Source organism: Equus caballus, chromosome 8 (genome assembly GCF_041296265.1).
Source record: "Equus caballus isolate H_3958 breed thoroughbred chromosome 8, TB-T2T, whole genome shotgun sequence".
Lineage (NCBI taxonomy): Eukaryota > Metazoa > Chordata > Mammalia > Perissodactyla > Equidae > Equus > Equus caballus.
In genome coordinates this window covers 32,276,008-32,297,573 of record NC_091691.1, presented here as the reverse complement: position 1 = coordinate 32,297,573, position 21,566 = coordinate 32,276,008, and the positions used below count along the sequence as shown (strand labels likewise).

Below are 21,566 nucleotides of genomic sequence, written 5' to 3'. Positions count from 1 at the left end.
GCATAGTTCTTATTTTCTGAAATATTTTACAAGTTAATGAGAGGACTGTTCGATGAGTTACATAGTTCAGAATGACATTGCATGAAGGGGATTTTAGGGGAAAGTTCTTGTTTTGATAACATGATTCAGGTAATATATCTGGTGGCAAAGGGACTCCCTGCCTGACTGCCCCTCACTTACCTGATCATACGCCTCTTGTCGCTTTTTTCTCCATCATCGTTGACTCTCCCTTGCTCCACAAAGAAAGTCACATTTGGTTTAGAAATAGAGTCCTGCTTACAAGAGTGACAAAATACTTCAAAATATTATGGTTTTTCCTAGATCCAGACCCAATCTCTTAGTAAAGGGAAAAGAAGCTATTACAAGAACAATAGCAGGAAAAAGACTGCAAGGCACTTCCCACTTCCACTGATTTTAAATCATTTCCTCAAGAATATGGAGTAGGAATTCAGCCAGGCAGTTTGGAGCCCACCCCAGTATCTCCTATGGAGAAAGCAGATACCTAAATTCAGTGACCTGCTCAGACCAGCTTCCCATAGTTCTCCATCATTACACTTCCATGTAAATTTGGGGGGCAGGGTCCAGTCAGCCCCATTCCTCCTCAGAGAAGTGTATGGCCACATCCCTGAGTGATACAAACTTTTGAAATGACAGATACACTCTTGTTCACCAAAGGCCCCCACGTGCTGGGGAAAGTAAAGATGCTGGCCACACTCTGGGAAAGGGAGGATTTGTGCACCGGAGAGGTGCTGGTGGAGATTGAGGCTTTGAGTAATTCTAGAAAGTAATTGTTAGGCAGGAGCTATGTGTTCTGATGTCACATTGAGTGGGAAAGAAAAATGCCAGCCTTTCATTTTGTGAACGAAAATCTATATATACATGAAAAAGTATACTTCAATGAGGCACTTATTCAAGTGCTAAAATGCATATTACATACACTAAATGCGAAGGAAGTTCTTAAAAGGAGGTAGGTAGATGCTTCAAAGATAAACCTTTAACTGGGACATTAAAAAATGGGCAAGGTGTACAAGGCAAAACATAATCTGATTTATTTTGACAAATATGTGCTTACAAAAGCAGGGTTCTCACTGTAAATGGAAAAGAGAAAGACTGCCTTGGCATTTTCCTGTGGTGTACCTTATGTACAAGTATGTCAGACTAAGACATGTCTAGTCAGATTCAAGGATAAACATGAGTTAGTATAACCTTAAACCCAAACTCTATCTCAAAGTTAAAACCCTAAGATACGTAAAAATGTTTCTATAGTTACATTTGTATGATATTTCTACAAAAGCACACTCCTCTTCATTATTGAAAATACTGTGATAGTTGGATTTTCAGAATCACATACACTGTGGAAATAAACTCAGCAAGTAACAGGTTAATTTACTATAAATCAAAAGATTTATTCATAGCTTTCTTTTCTGAATTTGCTAAACCCGCCCCCCCCCCCAAAAAAAACTTCCCCAGGGGGCTGGCCCCGTGGCCGAGTGGTTAAGTTCACACACTTCACTTCGGTGGCCCAGGGTTTCACTGGTTTGGATCCTGGGCGTGGACATGGCACTGCTCATCAGGCCACACTGAGGCAGTGTCCAACATGGCACAACCAGAAGGACCCACAACTAAAATATACAACTATGTACTGGGGGTACTTGGGGAGAAAAAGCAGAAAAGAAAAAAAAAAGATTGGCAAGAGTTGTTAGTTCAGGTGCCAATCTTTAAAAAAAAAAAATTCCCCAAACTGATTCCCTCCAGTATGACTTCTCAGAACTCTAAGATTTTGCCACACTCATTTAATTACAATGGTAGTTTTTTCCCATTTAATTCTGTTGGTTTGAAATACTGCACAGTCACCCTATATTCAGTTCATTTACAGAGCTGCTTTTTCTCTTTAGGAGAGTATTTTAAAATTTACTAAGTATTGGGTGGTACACAAAGCCGTTCTCAAATCACTGTTTTTATGCCTTTGCTTCATTAGGAATTTTCTCATGTCCATGAAAAAATGCACCCTTACCCATCATGTATTCTGTCCTGCTTGAGCTGACAGATGCAGAATGAGCGCCAGTATCTAATTAACAGCTTTCTCACATTTATTGGACATGTGTCCTTTCCCAGGAGGAATTTACAAATGCAGGGTAAAGGAATCCCACCAGATGAAGAGCCTTCTCAATATTGATTGATGTTATCTTCTGATATTACAAAAAGAACAAGCAGCTAGTAATGGCTTTCCCACAAATTCCTGGATTTTTCTCCAGGATACTGAATAAAGCATGGATCACATTTCTTCACATTCGACATATTCACATAAGGCTTCTTTCTAAGAGTTCTCTGAAGTCAAAGTAAGGCATTAGCTACTTTTTTTTTTTTAATCTCTACATTCTTAGGTTTCCTCGACAGTGTGAATTCCCTGGTGTTCAGTAAGGAATGAGTGGTAATTAAATGAATTTTCATATTCATAGGGGTTCTCCAGAGTGTGTGTTCTCTGATGTTTAGCAAGGTTTGAGCTCCAGCTGAAGGATTTATTACATACCTTACATACATAGGGTTTCTCCCCAGTATGAGTTATCTGATGTAGAATGAGGGAAAAGCTCCGACTAAAGGTTTTGTCACATTCAGTACATGCATAGGGTTTTTCTCCAGTATGAATTTTCATATGTTGCGTAAGGGATGCATGCCATGTGAAAACTTTACCACATTCCTCACATTCATAGAGCTTTTCTCCAGCATGAATTCTCTGGTGTTTAATCAGGAATGAGTGGCAGCGGAAGGCTTTCCTACATTCATTGCATTCATAGGGGGTTTTGGTAGTATGGATGGTCTGATGTCGAGTAAGATGTGAAGAACGGCGAAATGCCTTCCCACATTCAATGCATTCATAAGGCTTCTCTCCAGTGTGTGTAATCTGATGACGAATGAGTTCTGAGCCACTGCTAAAGGCCTTCCCACATTTCCTACATATATATTGTTTCTTTCCTATGTGAATTCTCTGATGTCGAGTGAGGTTTGAGGCACGGCTGAAGGCCTTTCCACATTCAGTGCATTCATATGGTTTCTCCCCAGTATGTGTCCTCTGGTGTTCAATGAGAAATGAAAGGTAACTAAATGTTTTATTACAGTCCTTACACTCATGGGGTTTCTTTCCAGTATGTATCATTTGATGTTTCACAAGGTTTGAGATCTGGCTAAAGGTTTTGCCACATTCCTTACACACATATGGTTTCTCTCCAGTATGAGTTCTCTGATGTAACACAAGGGAAAAGCGCCGACTGAAAGTTTTTCCACATTCATGGCATCCATGGGGCCTCTCCACAGTATTGATACTCATGTGTTGAGACAGGGCTTCTTGATGAGAGACTGTCACTCGCCTAATACATCCTTGATTTCCTTGCAGCATCTCAGTAGCATCCTCATATTTCCAGCCCCCTTTAAAACGAGAAGACTCAGGGCCCTGGCTTAGGATTCTTTCCATTATCAAATACTGAGATGAGTCATCTTCACATATGACTTTTTTTGGAGACAACACTTGGATCTCACCATTTGACTCTGAAACTGAAAAGACAAGGCAAATGTTTCTTTTTTTATGTATTGAGTAAAATATAAGCCACTCCTCCTTTTAGAAATGAGAGAACTGAATGGGAAAAAAAAAATCTTAGTATTGCATGGCTTTCATTGTTGTCATATATGACTCTAAAATCTGAGCAGTATGCCCAGAAATTCAGAAGACATCAGACAGAGGAGAGATGTAAGTGGATAGGGAGAAAGACTAAATATAAGTAACTGAAGGTGAGGGTAAAATTGAACTGTAAGGAAGATACATATTTGAGCAGCATAGGTTGCCAGTCTTCCTCACCTCCATTTAAACTTTATTTACTGCCAGAATGACTTGAAAATGGCAATTTCATAATGCTGCTAATAAACTACAAGTGTTCCTCAAGGTCCTGCAAAGACACCAGACTCTATTCACTTATGCCTTTGGAACATCTTACAGTAACTTACTCTAAATAAATAAATAAAGGCTTGTCTGAAAGCTGTCTTCTAAGCTCCTCACTCTAACTCTACTTTCCAAACTGGTGTCTGAAGCTCAACTTTGGTATACAGCCTCTTTCCATCAAAGTCTTTTGATAGAGAAACACAGGCCCTGATTCTTCTCTAGGCTAAATTTTAGGAAGGGACTTTATCATGTTTTGGGGAACAGAATTTTATGATAATATGAAGGTTTTTTAAAAACATAGTCTTATATCCTTGTTCTTAGGAAATAGGGGTAAAAGGCCATGATGTATAAGACTCATTCTCACATGTTTCAGGAAAAAAACTATATAGCAAATGATAAAGCAAATGGGGAAAAATGTTAGCAATAGGTAGATGTGAGTAAAGGGCATATGGGTATTCTTTGTACGATTCCTGCAACTTTTTTGGAAGTTTAAAATTCTTTCCAAATACATTAAAAAATGCATTTTTCATAAAACACACTTTGACATTTATTTTGTTTGGGGGAAATGCTATCTTTTATTACCACTGACTGTAAGCTTCTAGGGAAAAGTAAATAGACCTCATATTTCTTTAACACATATCTAAGGAATGAATCGAGAGATAGGCAAATAAAAATGGAAGATTAGGATGGGGAGGCAGTGAAATAGCTGTTAAGAAAACGATGATCTCAGTAAAGAGAAAACCTTAAATTACTCTCCTGACTCTTCTATAAACCAGTTCCATACCTACTGAGCACCTCAGTAAGAGCCCTGGGGATAAACTCAATAATTCTCTTCAGGAGCTGAGAATATAAATAGGGAGATAAAGAGGACACAGGAAAAAACAATGATATAAGAAATGAGAGTAAGTTCATTATACTTAGAGTAAAAATTGTATAAAGGCTCAGAGACAAGACATAAAAATTCACTACAACAGATAAAGAAAGGCTTCATCTAGAAAGGCCTCACTGAGGAAAGTAGTTGGGAACTGAAACACAGTACAGCATACACCAGGTGGTTCTGGACATTTACTGCTATTAGAAAGAGCTGTTGGAGTTAGCTGCCTAGATTACTATACTATTTGCCATACGATTTCCCAGACCAGTGAGAGTAAAAAGCACAACCAAGAAAACCAGGTTCAAGATATGAGTAGAATGCTAATTATAAATCCAAAACCTCTCTTCCCTCCCTCAAAGTCATCTCACCTCCTCCCATCGCCTACTATGCTGATACTCTTTTTGGTAGATGCCAAATGGATTTGAGAAAACTTGGCACTTATCCTTATCAAAAGCCTACAGGGATACAGGTACTCATTCTTATGTAACAAAGGATTCCTACGATAAATCACCAACTAATATACTCAAAGCAAAATTTTTAGATGTTTACATTCTTATGAAAAAACAAAAATATCCTCTATCACCAGTATTACTTAAGGTCAGTGAGAAGTACTTACTATAGTAGAAATACAAGAAGAAAACAAATTTTGGAAAACAAGATTTTAGAAATCCTTACAGAGACACTTCTGGTTTCTGGTCCTGCGTGTAAGAAGCTTGTAAGTCGCCACTCCACTCTGTCCTAACAACAAGGAAAAAGCTGAACTGAGAAACCAACAACCCTCCTTAGATCCGTCAGACAAGTGAGGTCACAGGGCAAACTGCTGCCCCCAAGATTGGAGAAACAGATAGGAGGATACAGAGAGTCACAACTTACTAGAGCAGAAGCCCCTGGAGGAACCAGTGCCAGGACAGGAAAACCAGAACTGTTACTGACGCACAGCTAGAGGCTCACTACTGATAAGTCTGTGAGTTAAAAACTCCAGGGGGACCCAGTCACAGAGGCCCCCATCACACTTTTGTTTTACCTTCAGTAGTTCTACCAGGTCTTCATAGTGAATATTGAAGAAAAAGCCCCTCATGCTTCCAGCAGAGGAGGAGAAAAGGAGCCATCCTGAGGTATGCCAGAGCACTCTGTTCTCATTAACGAGGTGCTCTCAGGAGAAACTACTTTACCAGAGCCTGGGAGAAGAGAAGAACTCAACTCTGGCTCCTGCTAGTCATCCTGCCCCACCTACGTGGGGAAAAACTGAGAAGCACTAGTGAAGGTCACAGTGCATAGGCTCACCACAAACTGAGACTTAATCAGAGAGCTACAGATCGCTTCCCGGCCCCCCACAACTCACCACTACATTGCTAAAGGCCTGTTTACCCAGTACCTCACGTCCACCTTTAAACAAAAATTACAAAGCATATTAAAAGAAAAAAAAGTCTGAAGAGACTGAACAAGTATCAGAACCAGAGTTAGATATAGCAGGAATGTTGGGATTATCAGATCAGGAATTTTTAAAAGCTATGATTAATATGCTAAGGGCTTTAATGGAAAATGTTGATAACATGCAAGAATAAATGAATAATATGAGCAGAGAGAAGAAAATTCTAAGAAAGAGTCAAAGAAATGCTAATGTAAACTATGGACATTGTTTATGATGTCAATGTAGTTCATCAGTTGTAATGAATGTACCACTCTGGTGGGGGATGTTGATAATGGGAGAGGCTGTGCATGTGTAGGGGTCGGGGATATATGGGAAATCTTTGTACCATTCAATTTGGCAATGAACCTGCTCTAAAAAATAATGTCACAATTAAAAAAAATGCTAGAGACCAAAAACTCTGTAACAGAAGTGAAGAATGTCTTTGATGGGCTCAGTAGTCTGGACTCATCTAAGGAAGGAATCTCTGAGGCAGACAATATGTCAATGAAAACTTGCAAAACTAGAAAGCAAAGGAAAAAAGGCTAAAAAAAAGCAGAACAAATATCCAAAAACTGTGAGGTAACTACAAAAGGTGTAACATACACATAATGGGAATACCAGGAGAAGAGAGAAAGAAACAGAAGCAGTATTTGAAGCAATAATGACTGAGAATTTCCCCAAATTAATATCAGACACCAAACCACAGATCCAGGAAGCTCACAGAATACCAAGTAAGACAAATACCAAAAAAAACCTACAACTAGACATATCATATTCAAATTTCAGAAAACCAAAGGTAAAGAAAAAATCCTGAAAGAAGCCAGAGGAAAAAAACACTTTACCTATATGTGAGCAAAGAATTCAATTTGACTTCTCCGAAACCACACAAGAGAGTGAAGTGAAAAACTTAAAACATTGAGAGAAAAAAACCACCAACCTAGAATTCTCTACCCTGAGAAATTATCCTTCAAAAGTAAAGGAGAAATAAAGGTTTTCTCTAACAAAAATTGAGGAAACTTGTTACCAGTATATCTGCCTTGCAACATCCAACAGCCATTCATGAAAAAAACTCAACAAACTAGGAATAGAGTGAAACTCCCTCAACTTGTAAAGAATATCTACAAAAAACCTACAACTAACATCATACTTAATGGTGAGAGATTTGAAGCTCTCCCACTAAGACTGAGAACAAGGGAAGGATGTCCCTTCTCACCAATGCTTTTCACTATCCTACTGTAATTCTTAGCTAATGCAATAAGACAAGAAAAGGAAGTAAAAGGTATACAGACTTGCAAGGAAGAAATAAAACTTTGTTTGCAGATGACAGATTGTCTATGCAGAAAATCCAAAAAAAATTACAGAATTCCTAGAACTAATAAGTGATTATAGCAAGACTGCAGGATACACAGTTAATGTACAAAAAGTCAATCACTTTCCTATATAAATGGATGTTGAAATTAAACACACATTACCATTTACATTAGCACCCCCCAAAAATGAAATACTTAGGTATATACCTAACAAAACATACAAGATTTATATGAGGAAAACTACAAAACTCTGATGAAAGATATCAAGGAAGAACTAAATGGAGAGATATGCCATGTTCCTGGTTAGCAAGACTCAACATTGTCAAGATGTCAATTCTTCCCAACTTGATCTATAGATTCAACAAATTTCCAATCAAAATCCCAGCACGTTATTTATACATCTCAACAAACTGATTCTAAGGTTTATATGGAGAAGCAAAAGACCTAGATTATCTAACACAATACTAAAGGAGATGAACAAAGTCAGGGGATTGATACCTGACTTCAAGACTATACTGTAAAGCTACAGTAATCAAGACAGTGTGGTATTGTTGAAAGACTAGACAGTAGATCAATGGAACAGAGTAGAGAACTCAGAAATACACCTGCATAATTAAAGGCAAGTGATCTTTAACAAAGGAGCAGACAACACAAGGGAGCAAAGATAGTCTTTTCAACAAATGGTGCTGGAACAACTGGACATCCACATGCATAAAAACGAATCTAGACACAGACTTTACACTCTTCACAAAAATTAATTCAAAATGGATGATAGACCTAAATGTAAAACACAAAACTATAAAACTCCTAGAAGCCAGAATGACCTTACAAAATGCTCACCTGCCTAAAATCTTTTAATGACTCCCTATTAGCCTAGGGATGAACTCTGAGTTCATTAGCGTGACTTGTAAAGTGCTTGCATGATCTGCCAGTGCTTTCCATAACTGTCTTGAATTCCCACCATCTCCTCCTTACATGTTATACTTTTGCTCACTCTATACTGAACCTTATATTTTCATTTTATCAGCGTGATCTTTCTACATGCTGTAATATTGTGTTTTTCACTTATAGAATACAGGATGAGTTGTTCTAGTCCTACAAAGATGGAGTAAGTACACACCTACCGCTCTGTCCCACTGAGTGCAAGTAAAAACCGTGGACAGAACGCGTAGAGCAGCTATCTGAGGACTGAACAGTGGTAGCAAGCTGACTGGGGAAGGAAACCAGAACTCTAACACTGACTGGTGGTGATTTTCTTGGGTTTTTTGCCCCCTCCAGTCTCTCCAGGCCTAAATCCAAAGGCAGCCTGAAAGCAAGAACTGTGCAGCAGGTGTGAGGAGAAAGAGCTCCAAGAGAAGCCTCTTTTTCTGGTCTGAGGAATGGGGAAGAGGGTCTGTACTGGTCAGAGAAACCTTATTTTTTGTTTGTTCATTTCCCATTCTCTCCAGCCCAACCCCAAGGCATCCTGCAGCAGTCGTGGCCACACAGACAATTAAAACTCTAAGGCAGAGTAACCTTTCTCTTAGCAGAAAAATCTAGGGTCCCAAAAGCACAGGAGTAATAACCTTTTTTTTTCCCCCTATCCCCTTGTTGCTTGCTGCTTGGTTGCAGAGGGAGACACAGTTGCAGAAGTACAAAGCAGAGGAGAAACTAAAGGTCTGGCTTTCTATCCAGACGACTTGAAGAAAAAGGGACCCTAGGAGCCAAAAAGGGTAGGGGAGATTGTGAAGAAAGGCGCTCAAGAAGGTGATCCCATAAAGTTGTGTATGAAATCCTGAGCTCATCCCTGAGTTGAGCATGCATGGATCTGACCCTAAATAATATAATAAAAGCTGTGAGAACTGAATCACAGGGGGACCCACTGCCCAAGTTCCAGGAAGACCACTAGGAGGTGCATGTGTGGGACAAATACAGTAGACCTACAAATGCCGGGAGCCATGTTACCAACGCCTATACAGCCGTCTGACAGGGCCCGGGCTGAGAAGGGCCGAGGGGCGCAGGGACGCCCCTCAGTGAAGAATGGCCGGCCGACACCCCTGATATTTTCTGAAATGTATACATGCTTTCTATCAAGGTTATGACTATACTTGTTTCTGCTTTTTATTCTTGAAGATATATATATAGTTTAACTTAGCTTTTCAGCCTTACTAGCAAAATGATATTTTCTCCGGGCAGTGTGCTCAAGGGACAATTAGCCCTACCCCCTGAAAGACAAAGGAATGCTTTCACCCCCTAAGGGTAAATAATGGGGTAATAATAAAGGGTAAATAAGGGTAAATAAGGGTAATGTAAAGAATTTTAACTACCCGCTGAGAACGCACGTAGCCCTGGGGATAAGATACCCACGAGTTGCCTTTTGTTCCCATTAACCATCTAGACTAATGGCGTGGACGATTGATGGAGGCAGGGGTAGCTCCCCCAGGACGTGAACAGACGGAATGCTGTCCTGACCAGAGGTCTGGACCTTCTCTCTTTGATTTAACTTTACCATGAATTACAACAGATGTCAAGGTACCTATCTCTTTTCGTTTAGAGACAATAAACGATAGTTAATTGCAGAGAAGACGATCATTAACCTTACGCTCTATAGAATGGAATGCTAATAAATATTCTTGTGCTCACTTTGTATCTCCTTATCTCTCTGAGAATATTTGTAGAGCTATTTCTGTACTAATCCTGAAAAATATAAAAACGACACTGTGCACAGTAAAGACAGACTTGATTACACCGACTCAAGTCTCACGTCTCTTCCTTCACTGCGCCGACTCCGTCCCTCCCTCAGGAACCTGGACTCGGCTGGAGCAGGACTCCGGCATACAAAGGCTTTGGTAAAAGACAGGTTAGAACTTGTGGCCTCAACTTGTCCATGTCAACAGCCTGCTTAAATAAAGTTAACATCTCAACAGGATTTAAACAAGAAGCAAAGTCTTAAAGTATCAAAATGAATAGATTACAGTCCAAAGTTATAGGACATACAGAGAAACAGGAAAATTTCATCACCCCACAGGAAAAAGACTATCCAGCTATATAAAACAGATTTATGAAGCGTGTATATATGGACAGTGCATTAAAAAAATACTAGGCAAAACTGTTCTTTTAGTATGAAAATGGTATTTCGATAGGTAGAAAATGACCCTACACTTTATACATGATAGTGAAGCACTGTGCAGTGAAATGTCAAGATATCTGTAATTCACTTTAAATTACTCAGCAAAAAAAGGAGTGGGGTGAGGCAAATACTGTAAAATATTATCCATTATTAAATCCATAGCTAAGACTGTACAAATTTATGCAAAGATAGAAAAACAGACAAAAATGAATACAGAACCCAGAAAGACACAAAAATTGACATTTAACTCATAAAACAAACTTAAAACAGTGAGGGAAAGGACAGGCATGTCAATAAATGGTGCCATGATAAGTGGATCTCTACACAGAAGAGATCAAAATTGACCACTAACTCACATGACAAACAAAAATAAACTGCAAGTGGACCATGGGTCTAAATGTGAATGGCAAAATGACTAGGCTTTTTAAAGAGAAAATCTAGGAAAATGTTTTCATCATGACTTCACGGTAGGGAAAAATTTCTTAAACAGGTCAAAAAATACTAATCATAAAGAGAAAGACTCATAAATCTGACTACACTAAAGAATTTTGGTTCATCAAACGACAGTATTAAGGGGAAAAGTAAGCCACATATGAGAGAAGATATTTTCAATGAATATAATCAACAAAGGATTTGTATCCAAAATATGTAACTCCTACAAATAAGAGAAGACAGAGAATCCAGTAGATAAATGAGCAAAACCTTCAAGAGGTGCTACACAAATGAGGGTGTCTCAATGTCCAATAAACACGTGAAGAGGTGCTCAACCTCATCAGTAGTCAGAAAAATTCAAGTTAAAACCACAATAAGCCGGCACTGCACACTCTTCTGAGAGGTGAATAAACAGTGCCTGACAGTACTGCACAGTGTGAGTGTGGGGAGCGCACTTCCTGTGCTTGTGGGAGTGTAAGTCAGTAAAAGCACTTTGGAAACATTTCAGCATTATCTAATGATGGGGAAGAGGTGCATGAGCCTCTGACCCAGCAATTCCAGTCCTAGAAACCTGTGCCGGTATGTGCCAGGATACCGGGACAACAGCAACACTGCTTGCAAACAGCCCGAAATTGCAAACAAACCAAGAAAGCCTTCAATAATAGAATGGGTAAATTGGGGTGTACTTGTACAATGAACCAAACTGCTAGAGCAATATGCAAAATGCATAAATCTTAAAATAATCTTGAGAAGCAAATCACAATACATACATTATAAGCCCTTCTATATAAAGTTCACAAACATACAAATCCAAACTGTAGTGATCAGATATACAAACAGCTGATAAAGCTCTAAAGAAAACCAAGGAAGTTACTAGCATTAAAGTAAGGAGACCATGCCCTTTGGGCCGGGGGGGAGTGACGACTGGCGAGGACACAGAAAGCTCTTAGGGACCTGGCAGTGTTCTGTTTACTGACCTGAGTGGCAGTTACATAGGTGTCTGTTAATAATTTTGAAAGCTGCACATTTATGTTTTATGCAATATTTGTATGACATTTCACCTTCCAAAAACAGTACTGGAAGGAATACAGACTGTGAGAGCTGTATTACAGTCATAGAATTAGAAACAATTTTTCCATTTGTCCTTTACCTCACTTCCTCTGTACATAGTTTTATTGGTTTTATTATTTTAAAAACATTGAGAAAAGGACATTTTTCTTCCACTCAAACATTAAATGAAGTCTCCCTGCCCTCGTTCCCCCTCGTGACTTCAGCCCCCATCAGTCCTTTCCTTCCACGTCCTCTGCTGTGTCCTCCTGCAGGTCTCCCCTTAAAGCCAGCGCTCAGTTTTCGTGGCACCTTCTCCTGGTCCCTCAGCAGGCCTTCCAGGCTGCTGCTTCCCTGTAAGCTTTCCTCCTGCTGTTTCAACAGGACCACTAGAGGCCAGGATGCCTCCGCTGGAAGTTTGCTTCAGAAGCATCTATAGAACTTTTGGAACTTTTCATAAATACATATAAATTCCAGAGATCTTCCATGTCAAAATCTGCAAGGGTGGGGGGTGGCCATATTTATTTTTAAAGAGCTTCACCAGCAATTCTATTGTCCACCTAAGGTGAAAAAGGCTTTCAGAGCACTTCTCAACCTCATGGCTTCAATTTTTGCTTCTTAATATAAGATTCCCACACCTACATCTTTAACTTGCATTTTTTCTAAGATATATTCCAACAGTGTGTTGCACATCTTAACTTGGGAATATCATCCTCTACTCACATCAAGCATATCTCAAACTAATTCATCACCTTTTCTACAAAACCAACCCTGTTCCCATCTCTTGTGTTTCTGTTACTATAATCCCTATCCAAATTATCCAGGCCTAAAACACCACTTGGAAATTCTTTTTTTCTCACTGCTGAACTGCCAACTCTAACAAAATCATTTACAGACCCATTTTATCTCACTAGGCCATAACTTCCTTGACAGTTATTACACTTTTGTATGACTTATAGTCTCTATAGCACCTAATAAAAAGTCTTGACGAGATTAAAATTTCAATAAGTATTGTTAAGTGAATATATGAATGAATGAATGAAGCCATCAGTTAATCAAAGGGTATTGAATTAACCTTTCCAAGATGATTAAATAGAACAGCAATATGAAAAAACAATATACCTTTTAATTTAGGGAATAGAAACATACATCAATTTCAAGAAAGGAGAAATCAAAAAGAAATGAGGTTCAGCACCCAGACAGAGCTAACAATGCAAAGAAAGGACACATCTGTCTGTGAGAAAGTGGGGAAAGGATAAGATGAGAACTGAAGGCAGACTGGCAAGTGGGTGTAAAGTGGTCCCTTAGGAGCTGTGGGCAAGACTTCACAGTCTCTGTATCTCTAGCATCTTTAAGGGAAAACTTTCCAACCAACATATAAAAAAATATTGCTTTCTCATTGACTAGTTGTTATTTTAAAAATCTTCCCCACCAGCATCTAACTCACTCACCTGAAAAGAGATCTCTTCTCACATCTCCATTCCCCAACCAAGGCTCTTTCCCTTGCTCCAATAAGGAAACCACATCTGGCTTAGAAACGTTAAGACCTGCTTACAGAAAATGAAATAAATTCAAAATCAGTCCTTAAATCCTCAGAAAAGGGGGCCATTAAAAGAAATGCCAGATGTAAGTATGAAAGATGTCTAAAGATCAGGTGAAGTTGTAATCTACATCTTAAAAACTAAAAAAACAAAAACACACCTCCCTTGGGAATATTCAGCCTGATAATCAAGATTCACAACAGCCACCCTAAGGGTCAGATTCTGACTGAGGGGAGATGAGTACTTACCCAGGGAGACCAGGTGGCCGTAGTTCTCCAGCATGACAATCCTGTACAGATCTCTCTGAGCAGGCTGAAGCCACTCCCACTCCTCCCGGGAGAAGTCTATGGCCACATCTCCGAATGTCACCGACCCCTGAGAGAACATGCAGACATCCGCACAACCAGCACCCGCGCTCCCAAAGGCCCTGACCAAGGGGTGAGACGAGGCCCATTGTGGAGGGTGGACAGTGGTATGTCAGCAGTGGCAATGGGAGTTTTCAGAATTCTGAGTAATTATTGAGAGTATTACTAAGAGCCTAGCTGTTTGGTTTTGTTGTACAGCTGGAGAAAAGGAGAAAACACGTGATTTGTCCTGAGATAACTTACAATTTTGTGAAAGATAAAGGATCATACATGTGAACAACGTGGATTTCTGGCTTTGGTTGTAAAAATTCTTAAGATCTTAGAATACTTTATGAATAGTAAAGACAATTCATTCATGTTTAACAGACGATGTATATTTTTCTGAATACTAGCCTGTTTTAATACGACTTGGCAAGAATTTTTCACGGTAACAACTGGCTGTAGCAGATAACGGCAGCTCCGCGCTCGAGTTGATCGCCCCCATCCCCATTGCTGTAGGCAGAGCTGGGACACTTAGCGGCAACCGCAGCAACAGCGCAGTCCCAGGCGCTCTCCAAGAGGGGCGAGCGCCCCCCGGGACGGAGCCTAAGCTTTCCCCGCAAGGTTACGCGGATAATAAGCCGCTGCTCTGCAGCCGGGTTTTGCACCACTTGAATGATCCACAGCACGCTAGGCATGGCCATGAATTTTAGAAGGTCCCAGACCACACGTAGGGCAGAGTCTTATTTTACAGTTTAAATTTTTTTAATAAAGACTATTGACTAATAAATGAAGCTGTCTCGTAAACAGTGGGATCTGCAGCACAGGTGGAACAGACGCCCCAGCAAGAGCCGGAGAGCCTCGGGGCTTCAAGACCAGCAGGGCAAGCGCGGGAGCGAGAGGCGGACCTAACCGCAGGCACTGGCGGGCGGCCGGCCTCGCGCCGCCGCCGGGCCCACGACTGCGCCGAGCCCGAGCCTCCCCGCCGAGGGCGCCGTCCTGTGTGGGCGCGAGCCACCTGGAGGGCCGCGGGCGGACACCGCGGGCCGGGAGCCCCCTGCCGGCAGGTCCTCAGGCGACGCCTGGGCCGCTGGTCCCGGGTCGCGCCTGAGGCCACGACGGAGGCGCCGCACGCGGACGCCGGGAAAGCAAGAGGCGCGGCCGGGCAGGCCCAGCGAGCCCCGGCCTCCCTGGTCGTCGGTCAGCCTCGGGCCCCGCGAGCCTGCGGGCGGACGGCCGGCGTCCCCACGTCCGCAGACGCGGCGGCGCGCGAGAAAGCGGGCCGGGCCGCTTACCTGAGACATGGCGCCCGGAGGGCGGTGGGGGAGACGGCCTCGGCACAGGGGCTCCCTCCCTGCAGAACGGCCGCCGAGCGCTCCGGGCGCCGGGCCCGCCGCCTCCGGCCCTCGGCGCTCCCTAACCCGACTCGGCTCTGCGTCTGCGGATCTGCCGCTCGCGTCGCGCAAACCGCGCCTTCCGGAGCCGCAAGGACCGGACCCGTGTACCCGGCCGCAGGCCTCAGAGCCTACACTTCCCGGACCCACCGCGGCCTCCGCGGGGAAGGAAGGACGCCCCTCACACACACACACTACAATTCCCAGAACGCCCCGCGCCCGGGCCCACGCCCACGCCCACGGTGCCCGAGACAGCGACCGCCGGGCTCAGACGCTGCACTTCCCAGGACCCACTGCGACCTCCGCGGGGAAGGAAGGGCTCCCCACATACACACTGCAATTCCCAGAACGCCCCGCGCCCACGCCGTGCCACGGCGCGAGACAGCGACCGCCGGGCTCAGACGCTGCACTTGCCGGACCCCCTGCGGCTTGCGCGGGAAGGAAGTGCTTCCCGCCCCCAACCCCCCCCAACCCCCCCCCCCACACACACACACACACTACAACTCCCAAAATGCCCCGCGCCGGAGCTCATGACGCCTTGAGACAAAGGCCATTGACCTCAGGTAACTACAACTCCCAGAACGCCCCTCAGCCTGAGACCAAGAGGTCCACCCTCAAACAACTACAATTCCCAGCACCGACTGCGGCCGTGGCACTTCCATCGGACACCCGCAGCCTCCGACAATTGTCCTAACGAGATGCAGTTGTCACAGACCCTCGGGCTGAGGGAACACAGCCCCGTTGGCGGCCCCGGCTCCTCACGCTCCCGGGCTCTGACCCGCCCTGAAGCCCTGCGGAAAGAGCAGCTAAAACGGCTGCGCGGCGAGTGACCCGAGGGCGCCTTTCGCCTTGGTGCGCGGGACGCTGTCCCGGGACACGGCGGGGGTCTGGGGAGCGAGTCGGACCCCTCCCTGCCGGCGAAGAGCTCGGAGTCTGAGTGGGCGGGAGGCGGGGCGACAAAGCTTGTACTGAAACGAAGCGGTTAGGAAAGAGTCGGCCCACTCAATCAGGGAAGATTACTCCAGGTGGAGGGAACAGTTTGTGAGAACAGGACTTGGAGGCAGGAAAGAAAAATGGCCCATTGTAAAAACTGGAAGACGGTAAAAAGAAAGAAATTCACTGGCCTGGTGGAAAGAAGGCAAGGAAGAGATGGTGTCACCGCCCAAGGGGAGTCGTATGCCCGCCTCAAGACGCAGCAGTGGAGAGGCCAGGTGGTAGTAAGGGCTTGATTACAGATGCTAGCAAGCGAGAAGATAGCTGATGTCTCCAAGAATGTCTTACACGACAAAGACTACGGGCCACTTAGATAGGGGCAGGTCTCCGGATGGGGCAAACATCCGTTCTTAGTTCCTGATAATCTTTTGTTTCACTGGATATGCATCAAAGATCAGAGCAATGCCCTATACCCTGATTTAAAGATAATAATAAAATCTTTAATATGTATAGTAAAGATTACTGTCTACGTGAGTGGCACCAATGACTCCCCACTGTCAGTTGTAACCTAGCATAATCATCTGCTGTTAAGGAGAACAGGGTCGTCTTGTCTGGCTACTTCCTGCTGAATGGGGTTCACGGAGGGGGACCATGGAATGAATCAGAGTCACTTCTGTTTTGCCCCCATGACTCTGGAGAGGGGGCTGTTGAGTCACTGATGCATACAGTTTAGACACTCTTGATCCCCAATTTAATTATAAAGAATTGCCAGAGTCACCACACCACATCTTTCAGTTGTCATTGATGATGGCTGTCAGCATAGACTCTGCCTGGGGTCATCACATTCCTAAGGAACTCAGAACAAAGTTACCAACTCATCACAGCTGGGAGGGGCCATAAAATCTACAGAGCAGGTGGATCTCCTGGAGGGGAGGGTGGTATCCAGCTGGGTTAGTCAATCAGCAGTCATTCACACTTAGAATATGGTTTCTTTTCTACAATATGGCTTCCCTTATGTCAACCTGGTGCTGAGCTGGTATTAGTGCAAAAAGAGAAAAAACTGAAAAAGCAAGCAAGGCCTTGTGAAAGACTTGGCATGTTGTGCAATGAGAAGACATTGAAGTCGTAAGGAGGGGTAAGATATAGTCATATTTGCGTTCTAGTGCCCGGTGTTAAGGGTAAATTGAAGGGAAGGAGGACTTGAGCCAGGAAGGCCAATGAAGGTGAAATAGTAGCTCTGTCTTCTGGAGACTGATCAGAACTAGTGCATGGGGGTTAGGGGAGACTGATTCAAGAAACAATTTAAAGGAAGAATCTAAGTAATGACATGGATATGGTAGATGGGAGAGAAGGAGGAGCTAGGTTTCTTGCTTGGGTGAAATGTTTCTAGAGGTTCATTCTTTAAAACCTCTTGGAGCACTGTATTAGCCACTCTCATGACTTCAACTTCCACTTATACCACAGACAACTTGCCCATATCTTTTGGATAATCACTTTAAAAAATCACTAAGATGATGAACACAGGGAAACACAAAAAAATTTAGGAGAGAAGAAACGAGTTTATTTTGGGACATGATGAGATTGACATGTATCCTGTTTAATCTTAACTACTAATCTTGTTCAAACTATTTTTTTCTCACTTGGAATCTTGCTATAACTTCACCACATCCATTTCCCCAAATCTTTTATTCACACGCAATTCAGCCTGATGTTTATAAAACCACTTACAAACATATTCCTCTGCTTAACACAATTTGATGGCCTTTGATTGCCCTGAAGTAAAGGCAAAGTCCTTAACATGGTCCACGACGCTGCATCTGTCTGTTCAAGCTCTTACATTACTCTCCTCTGACTGTGCTAACCTCCTTTCCCCAAAAGCCACACATCTCAGGACCTTTGAGCATGTTAATTTGCTCTACCTGAAAAGGCTATCGGTCCCTTCACACCATAATTTCATTCGTTCATTTGATTTCATCCTTTATATTTCATCTCAGACAACTCTTCCTCAGAGCAGTGTTCGCTGATCCCATTGTGATCTCTGAGTAAGGTCCATTTGATTGTGCACTCTCACTGATTTCTATACTTAACTCTCTCTAGTGTTTACATAATTTGCAATTATGTTTGTAATTATATATGGGCATCTGTGTATTTTGTTAGTAATTGTCACCCTCACTAGACTAAAAGCACTGAGTCCAGAGACTGACTGTTCTGCTTGTCATTATGCCCTTAACTAGCATATGCTTGACACAGAGCAAGGGTTCAACGAATTTATTCACTGAATGACCAATGGATAGTATCAAAATTTAATTTTTGTCATATGGTGAGTTAAAAAACTTGTTTTAACTTACTTTGTGTGAGAATAAGTAACTTTGCTTATTGACTAGTTCTTATTTATCTTCTGTGAAATACCTGTTCATACCCTTTGCTCATTTTCCTATTAGGATCCCTGTATCTTTATGAGTGATTTGAAGGGGCTCTTTGTGTGATGGGATTTTCTGTCTCTATAAATATAACTGTTGCAGATACAGCATATTCTCACAAGTCATTTTTTCCCTCGGAATGTATTTTCCTTTTGTATGCAGTGCAGTGGTGCAGGTGTGTGCTTTGAAATTTTTATTCAGTCAAATCTATCAGTCTTTTCCCATTTGGCTTTTGAACTTCTCTTGTTTAGAGAGGGTATCCACATACCAAGTTTTAAAATGTATCCTATACTTTTCTAATACTAAATTCCCTTAGATTGGGGTCTCTTTCAGTGTCCTCTGTTTTGTCCCACTAATCTGATCTATCCATGTACCAGTATCACACTGTTTTAATTACTATAGCTTTCTGGTAGGGCATGACCCCTCTTATTCTTTCTTCTCTAATTTTTCTAGGTTATTCTTATGAGTTTGCCTTTCTAGATAAATTTTAGAATAATACTGTCAAATTCCCTATACAAAATTCATTAGAAATTCAATTGTGACTGTTCGATTTGAAGAGAGAAACAATACATTCCCTATAGGGGAACAATTAAGTGACAGTGGATTTCTCATCTGAAACCATGGAGGCCAGAATGAGGTGACACATTTTCCAAGTGCTGAAAAAAAAACTGTAAATGCTTAATTCTCTATCTAGCAAAAATACTCTTCAGAAATGAAGGAGAAACAGAGACGTCCCGATGATGACCTTCAGATGAAGGAAAAGTAAGAATCTGTCACCAGCAGGCATAACCCCATAGCAGGCAGAAATTGGTCAGAGATGCTGGCCTGGGGCCTGGGCCCTGTGGAGGACGGGTCTGTAACTGCTGTGCAAGCAGCAGCAAGCACCAGGATAACACACACATGTGCCAGAAGGTGCGAGGTGAACCCCGCAAAAATTTAGGGGCCTCGTAACAGTGACATGTTTAGAAGTTTAGTGAACTGAGGAATGCTAGGACATCCCTCCAAGGTAAGGGACAAGTTATTAAAATTCACACCCCACACCAGAAAGAGGTACACGGCTTGGTGGACCTCTCTGCATTTGGAAGGCAGTATGGAACGCACAGTATGGAAATTCCTCTCTGACCAATTTCTTGGGTAGCTTGGAAGGCTTCCAGTTTTGGGCTCTGCAGCAGGCCCAGGGCGCGTGCAGGATATCCCACACGCAAGGCCACACGGTGCAGCAGACGGCTGAGGGAGACGCCTCTGAGGCAGGTAAGGATGCCGCGTGGAGTCCACTTCAACCTCTGGCAGAGCTAGAGGGTTCTGGGATTCTGTAGTGAGGCCCTGGCTTCTGTGGCAGAGGACACATTTGAAAAATGGATTCTGGCACACTGCAGGCCCCTCAGACACGGAACACTGGCCCACCACGTGGCACGTGGCTGCTGTGAGCCGTCACAAGACGTCTCATCAGGCTCACTGACTGCTGCTGCGACTCCCTGTTCTGGGATCAGGCCTTGGAAAGCCCAGAGAGCCTGAGTGAAGTGTGAACGGGAGTCCAGATGCCTGCGGCCTTCCCTTCAGCAGGCAGTTAGGCCTCCTGGGCTTCCCTACGACCACCCGGCAGCACAGGAAACAACTCAGGCCCAGTTCACAAAAGCATCAGCGCCATCCGGAAAGGACCGCTGATACATGTTAGCCCCTCATTTTGTGAAGACCCTAAAGGACAGTCAGAGGGAAACTTTCCCAGTAGTCACAGCGAGGTACCCTTGGGAATTTACTTCATATGGAAGCTGGGATGGCTGGAAATGTGAATAGACACTAACTGTCAAGTTAGTAAGGTAACTGACTTGGCTGCTTGTTAGGCTCCTGATGGAAACAAAACTGGAACATCAGGGACAAGGAAGTTTGAGGAGAAGGTGATGTGGTTGAACTCTGTATGTTGGTGGTGGACATAAAGTGCGTGGACTCTCACGTCTCACAGTAACACCGAGAAGAGGAGGGAAAGCACACGGAGGACAGTGCGAGTCATCCCATGCGTGTCAGCTAGCTTCAGGTCCAATGACCCATTTTAAGGCAAAGAAAGCGTAACAATGGGATCGTGATCGTGGTTAAGACCACTGGTATTAACATTTATTTGCTTACTCAGAAGCAGTCAGCCTGACAGAGTGGTAAAATGGCCTGTGGGTGGTTCCTAAGTTTTACAGTAGTGAGCCAATTACAGGGTCTATCCTCAAGAAGATCCAGTTCCTGTATTTTTTGTACATGTGTGAGGAAGATTTGCCCTGAGCTAACATCTGTGCCAGTCTTCCTTGACTTTGTACGTGGGACACCTCCACAGCATGGCTGACGAGTGGTGTAGGTCTGCATCTGGGATCTGAACCTGTGAACCCAGGCCTCTGAAGCAGAGTGCATGGAACTTAACCACTGTGCCACAGGGCCAGCCCCCATAAGCACATTTTTACAGGATGCTGGTGATCCCCTCACCCAGGAATTTCTCAATGCCCTGGTAAAAGAAGTGTCTTCTGGCCCCTCTTGGAGGTCAAAATTGAGGGAATTGGTGAGTGGATTACTCATGACAAATCTATATCAACAATCATATTTCCTTAAATTTCTATATTATACCAAGGAATTTCTGACATCTTAGTAATGGCCTCTGTCAAGTCCAGCTTTCAGCTAATCAACTAAACAGAAACAATGATACTGACAGATCAACAAAATCATCATCTTGTTCACTGTAAAAGCTAATAGACAAACTTCTGCCAAGATGAAAGAATAAAACAGAATGTACCAATAAATATTATAATGAAAAATTCAACATAACTAGTTACAGAAAATATTCCA

The 21,566-nt window shown here is 42.9% G+C and overlaps 2 protein-coding genes across 8 annotated transcripts in view; one reads left to right on the top strand and one right to left on the bottom strand.

The window, feature by feature from the left end:
- Positions 1-10,257, top strand: part of ZNF891 (zinc finger protein 891) — a 30,835-nt gene extending 20,578 nt beyond the window's left edge. For 2 of the 3 annotated variants that reach the window (XR_011420902.1, XR_011420900.1), the window contains one exon: positions 9,138-10,257. The gene's annotated coding sequence lies outside the window, so the exon portion shown is untranslated. The remainder of the gene's footprint in view (positions 1-9,137) is intronic. The other variant, XR_011420901.1, reaches the window with a different exon arrangement.
- ZNF140 (zinc finger protein 140) lies at positions 1,026-15,891 on the bottom strand. 5 transcript variants are annotated; one of them, XM_023648183.2, is made up of 4 exons: positions 15,295-15,891; positions 13,904-14,030; positions 13,566-13,661; positions 1,026-3,549 (listed from the first exon to the last, which is right to left on the bottom strand). In XM_023648183.2, the coding sequence occupies exons 1-4, from the start codon at positions 15,301-15,303 to the stop codon at positions 2,381-2,383; spliced, it is 1,401 nt and encodes a 466-aa protein (XP_023503951.1). In that variant the 5' UTR covers positions 15,304-15,891; the 3' UTR covers positions 1,026-2,380. The 5 variants fall into 5 exon arrangements, with proteins under 5 accessions (XP_023503951.1, XP_023503950.1, XP_014597668.1 ...); XM_023648182.2 differs by having other exon boundaries at positions 13,566-13,664; positions 15,295-15,852; XM_014742182.3 differs by having other exon boundaries at positions 13,904-14,082; positions 15,295-15,688.
- Positions 15,892-21,566: the final 5,675 nt, after the last annotated feature.

Excerpts from the sequence above, each read along its gene's own strand:
- ZNF140 (XM_023648184.2), bottom strand. The coding sequence starts at position 14,042 with ATGTTCTCTCAGGGGTCGGTGACATTCGGAGATGTGGCCATAGACTTC. Across the intron at positions 13,665-13,903 it reads CGGCCACCTGGTCTCCCTGG|CAGGTCTTAACGTTTCTAAG; the intron begins GTAAGTACTCAT and ends ATTTTCTGTAAG. Across the intron at positions 3,550-13,565 it reads GAGAAGAGATCTCTTTTCAG|TTTCAGAGTCAAATGGTGAG; the intron begins GTGAGTGAGTTA and ends TTGTCTTTTCAG.